This window comes from Monoraphidium neglectum (genome assembly GCF_000611645.1).
Source record: "Monoraphidium neglectum strain SAG 48.87 unplaced genomic scaffold scaffold00551, whole genome shotgun sequence".
Classification (NCBI taxonomy): domain Eukaryota; kingdom Viridiplantae; phylum Chlorophyta; class Chlorophyceae; order Sphaeropleales; family Selenastraceae; genus Monoraphidium; species Monoraphidium neglectum.
The window spans coordinates 20,795-25,088 of NW_014013077.1; the positions used below are offsets into that span (position 1 = coordinate 20,795).

General features: G+C 69.4%; 1 protein-coding gene across 1 annotated transcript; it reads left to right on the plus strand.

The window, feature by feature from the left end:
* Window positions 1-1,180: 1,180 nt before the first annotated feature.
* Window positions 1,181-4,156, plus strand: MNEG_4102 (hypothetical protein; the record flags this gene model as incomplete). Its single annotated transcript, XM_014047427.1, has 4 exons — window positions 1,181-1,267; window positions 1,514-2,468; window positions 2,755-2,850; window positions 3,300-4,156. The coding sequence occupies 4 exons, from the start codon at window positions 1,181-1,183 to the stop codon at window positions 4,154-4,156; spliced, it is 1,995 nt and encodes a 664-aa protein (XP_013902881.1).
* Window positions 4,157-4,294: the final 138 nt, after the last annotated feature.

Genomic DNA, 4,294 nt, shown 5'->3' on the forward strand with positions numbered 1-4,294 from the left:
CCGCCCGCCACGGCCGGCTCCGGCGGGGCGGCCGTGGTGTCATCAACGGGGGCGGCCAGCGCGGTGGGCGCCAGCAGGCACGCTGCGGCGAGCAGCGCCAGCAGGAGACAAGCGGAGCGCGGGCGCGCCATGGCAGACTGCAACCAACCGACAGCCTGGTGTGTGCAAATCCCTCCGCTGTAACCCGCCGATGTTATTAGGAGCAGTCGATCAAAGTTTTGACCATCTGATTTGCTTGGCAGCCCCTGGATCCCGCAGCAATGCGCTGAGCCCCTCGCCTGTAACCTTGGAAACCACCCGATCCTCGGGACGCACGAAACCAGCAGCGGTGGGGTTCGACCCCACGTTGGAGCCATCGATTCAACTTCTGCTCTGGTGTTGAAATGGAGTGAGTGAGCAATGTGTCAAACCTCCAGGCCCATCAAGCCAGGCTGCTGAGCCGCAAACCCCCGGTCGTGCGAGCCTGGCCCGCAACACTTCCCAGCGCTTCGGCCGCATGTTCAAGGGAGTCACCGGGCACCTTGCCACCTCTGTGCTGCGGCGCTGCAGGGGCAGGGTAGCCGATGAGCGGCCGAAACCCGCATGGCAGGCTGGGCGAATGGGAGGGTGCGCGATGTGCACCAGCGGGGCCACCGTCAGCGTGGCCCGCACGCCGTGCGGTTGGGATGCAGGCCGGCGGCGCGCGTGCTGCTGCGGGCCGCGTGGTGTCATGAGCGGCGGGGTAAACACACTGTGTTACTGCAGAGCAGACAATGCCGTTCCGCTTGGGATTTCCTCAGGGGTACCTCCCATGGTCGGTACAGTGTGTCCGCATCAGGTGTCACTCCGTGGGCCTGTCCTGCGTCACTTTGGATGGCGCTTACCAGAGTGCCCGCCCTTCAGCGTTGCCGGCTGTGTCATCTCCAGTGGCCGCGCGCAAGCGCATCCAGCTTGATCTGATTCGCGCGCACTATCAGGGCTGGGCGTCAAGCTGCAAGAGCTCTGCACACCCATGACGCTGCGGGCTGGGAGCGCTCAGCAGCTGCTTCAGCAGCGCTCGTGCACTGATGAGTGTCCTGGACCGAAGCGCGTCGATATCAACGTTTGCGACAATCGCTTGGGATATCTGTATACATCTGATTGTGCGCAACGGAGCGCGCAGCCAAAGCCGATCTGACCGTGAGCAACACAAAGCGGCAGCATGGGACGCAAGAAGAAGGGAGACGATTTTCTAGACCTTCCCGATGCGGAAGATGGCGTAGCTGTAGAGGAGGACGAGCCTGCCAAGGTAGGCTTGGCTTTTCAGCAGCTCTCGGCACAGAGCATTGCACTTGCATAGCACAACCAACAAGACTGATTCGCAATTGGAGCGCACCGCTTTGTGGTCTTTAATCTGCCTTGCCAGGCATTGGTACGGACGCACCTCCATCATCATCCCGAGCCGGCGCCTGTCCGCGCGCCGCTTTGCGCGCTCACAATGCGCCGCGCCTGGCCCGCCCTCACTCCGGCCTCACCGCACCCCCGGGCCCCGCAGCCGGCGCCCAAGGGCGGCAAGAAGGGCAAGAAGGGCAAGGCCGCGGCCTTCCTGGATCTGCCAGACCCTGACGCCGAAGAACCCGACGGCGCCGCGGCCGCGGCCTCCAAGCCCGCCCCCGCCGGCGGCAGCGGCGGCGGCGCGGCCGCCAAGAAGGGCAAGGGCAAGGGCAAGAAGGGCGGCAAGTTCGACGCCGCATTCGGCAGCGACGACGACGACGACGCAGTTGAGTTGTCTCTAAAGGCGCCACCTGCGGCCGGATCGGATGAGGAGGAAGAAGAGGACGAGGCGCCGCCGCCGCCGCGCCCCGCGGCCGGCAAGGCCAAGGGCAAGAAGGGCGCCAAGCCCAAGGGCGGCGCGGCGAGCGCGTTCGCCCTGCTCGGCGGCGAGGACGAGGAGGAAGAGGGGCAGCAGCAGGACGAGGAGGAGGAGGAGGAGGAGGAGGACGAGCCGTCGGCCGCTAAGAGCGCGGCAACGGGCTTTGCGGCGCTCGGCGGCGGCGACGATGCTGACGAGGACGAGGAGGAGGAGGAGGAGGCCGAGTCGGCGCCGCCGGCGGCGAGCAGCGGCAAGAAGGGCAAGGGCAAGGACAAGAAGAAGAAGCAGCGGGATGCTGACAGCCTCTTCGCCGCGCTGGCGGAGGACGGCAGCGGCGATGAGGATGAGGATGAGGAGGCGGCGGCGGCCGCGGCGGCCGCTGTGAAGGACAAAAAGAAGAAGAAGAAGTCAAAGGACGTGGACAGCTTGTTTGCCGCGCTAGCAGAGGACGACGGCGGCGGCGGTGGCGGCGACGAGGGCGCGGCGGCGGCGGCGGTGGAGGCTGAGGAGGGCGGGGGCGAGGGGGAGGGCGGGGCCAAGAAGAAGAAGAAGGGCAAGAAGGACAGCTCGAAGCTGGACAGCCTGTTTGAGGCCCTGGGAGAGGACGGCGGCGCGGGCGCGGGCGACGGCGAGGAGGGTGAGCTTGTGATGGGGGCAGTGCGGAACGATAGTGGCCCGGGGCAGCGGGGCTGCGTGGCTGCTGCAGAGGGGGGCGCACGCCGTCTATGTATGGGTGCGCCGGGGCGCGGCTTTGCGAGACAACATGCGGCGCCGGGCCGCGGCTGCTAGGCGCGAAGGCGGATTTGTGGCGGCGCGCACGCTGCGGCGCCTGCGTGCGCCCTGGCCGGCGACTGGCGGCGGCGCGCTCCCTCGGCTGCAGCTAACGAGACCCCCTGGCCTGTCTGACCCCACACCCCCACTAGACGGCGCCCCCAAGAAGGAGAAAAAGAAGAAAAAGAAGGACTCTGACGCGCTCTTTGCGGCGCTGGAGCAGGATGGCGCGGCGGGCGGCGACGACGGTGGGCCGCAGGCTCTCTGTGTGTGTGGGGGGGGGGGGAGTGGGAGCGAACCCCCCGCTGCGAGGGCCCTGGGCGGCTCTATGTGCATGTGTGCGTGGGGAGGGGGGGCAGAGACGGGGCTGCGGGTTTTGTGGGATGGGGAGTGGGAGGGGCCGCCGTTGCGAGGGCCCAGGGCGCCTGTGGTTGGCCCCGGGGCTGCGGCGATGCGCAGTGGCTCCCGGTTTGGCGAGGGGCGAGGGCTCCAGCGGAGGCGGCGGGGTGGGGGGCAGGGCAGCAGCAGCGGGAGCGCTCCAGGGCGGCCAGCGCGCACCGAGCCGCCTGTCGTGCGTGTTGCCTGCCGCCGGCGACGCAGCGGCGCGCATTTGGCTGCGGCCTCGCCACGAGCTCTGACCCCTCCCCCTGCGTGTGTGTGCCCCTGCGTATCCCCATGGTTTTCTTAATTGCATCAGAGCCCAAGGCGGAGAAGAAGGAGAAAAAGGAGAAGAAAAAGAAGAAAGACACCGATGCACTTTTTGCCGCCCTAGAGCAAGACGGCGCGCCGCCCGCCGCGGCCGCCGAGCCGGCCCCCACGCCGGCGCCTGCGCCCGCGCCCGCCGCCGAGCAGCCGAGCCCCAGCGGTGGCGGCGCGGCGAAGGGCGGCAAGAAGGGCGGCAAGCCGGTCGCGGCGGCTGCGTCCAAAGAGGAGGACGATGAGCTGGCGGCGCTGCTGGCTGAGATTGACGGCCCGAAGGCGCCCGCGGCGGCGCCGGCCGCGGGGGGCAAGAAGAAGAAGAAGGGCAAGGGCGCCGCGGGCGGCGGCGGCGGCGGCGGCGACGACGACATAGACGCGCTGTTGGCTGAGATCGACGGGCCGGGCGCGGCGGCCAAGGCAGCGCCGGTGCCGGCGGCCGCCGCGGCGGCGGAGCCAGCGCCCGCGGCGGCGGCGGCGGAGGGCGGGGAGGAGGACGATGGGGGTGAGGATTTGGAGGCTATGGCGGCGGCGGGCAAGGAGCTGACGGCGGCTCAAAAGAAGAAACTCAAAAAGAAGCAGAAGGAGAAAGAGAAGAAGGCCGCGGAGAAGGCCGCCGCGGGCGGCGGCGGCGGCGCGGAGGCTGCGGCGGCGGAGGCGGAGGCGGCCGCGGCGGCGACTGCGGCGGCGGGGGCGGGCGGGAAGAAGGGCGGCAAGCCGGTGAAGGAGACCCCGGCGGTGCGGCGGATGCGGGAGGAGCTGGAGCGGCGGCAGAAGGCCGAGGCCGAGGTGCGGCTCATGTGTGGGGCATTCGCGGGGTGGCGGCGGCACTGCGCTTGCGGGGGCAGGGACATTTGAAGATCACTGGTGATCATGATCCAGTCAGTAAAAAATACCAGCCGCGCCCGGCGGCGGGGAGCGGCCGCTCGGCCTGGGCTTTCGTGGCTGCCGGTACGCCGGGGTCCCCCACAGGCAGCTGCCGGGCAGCTGCTCGCC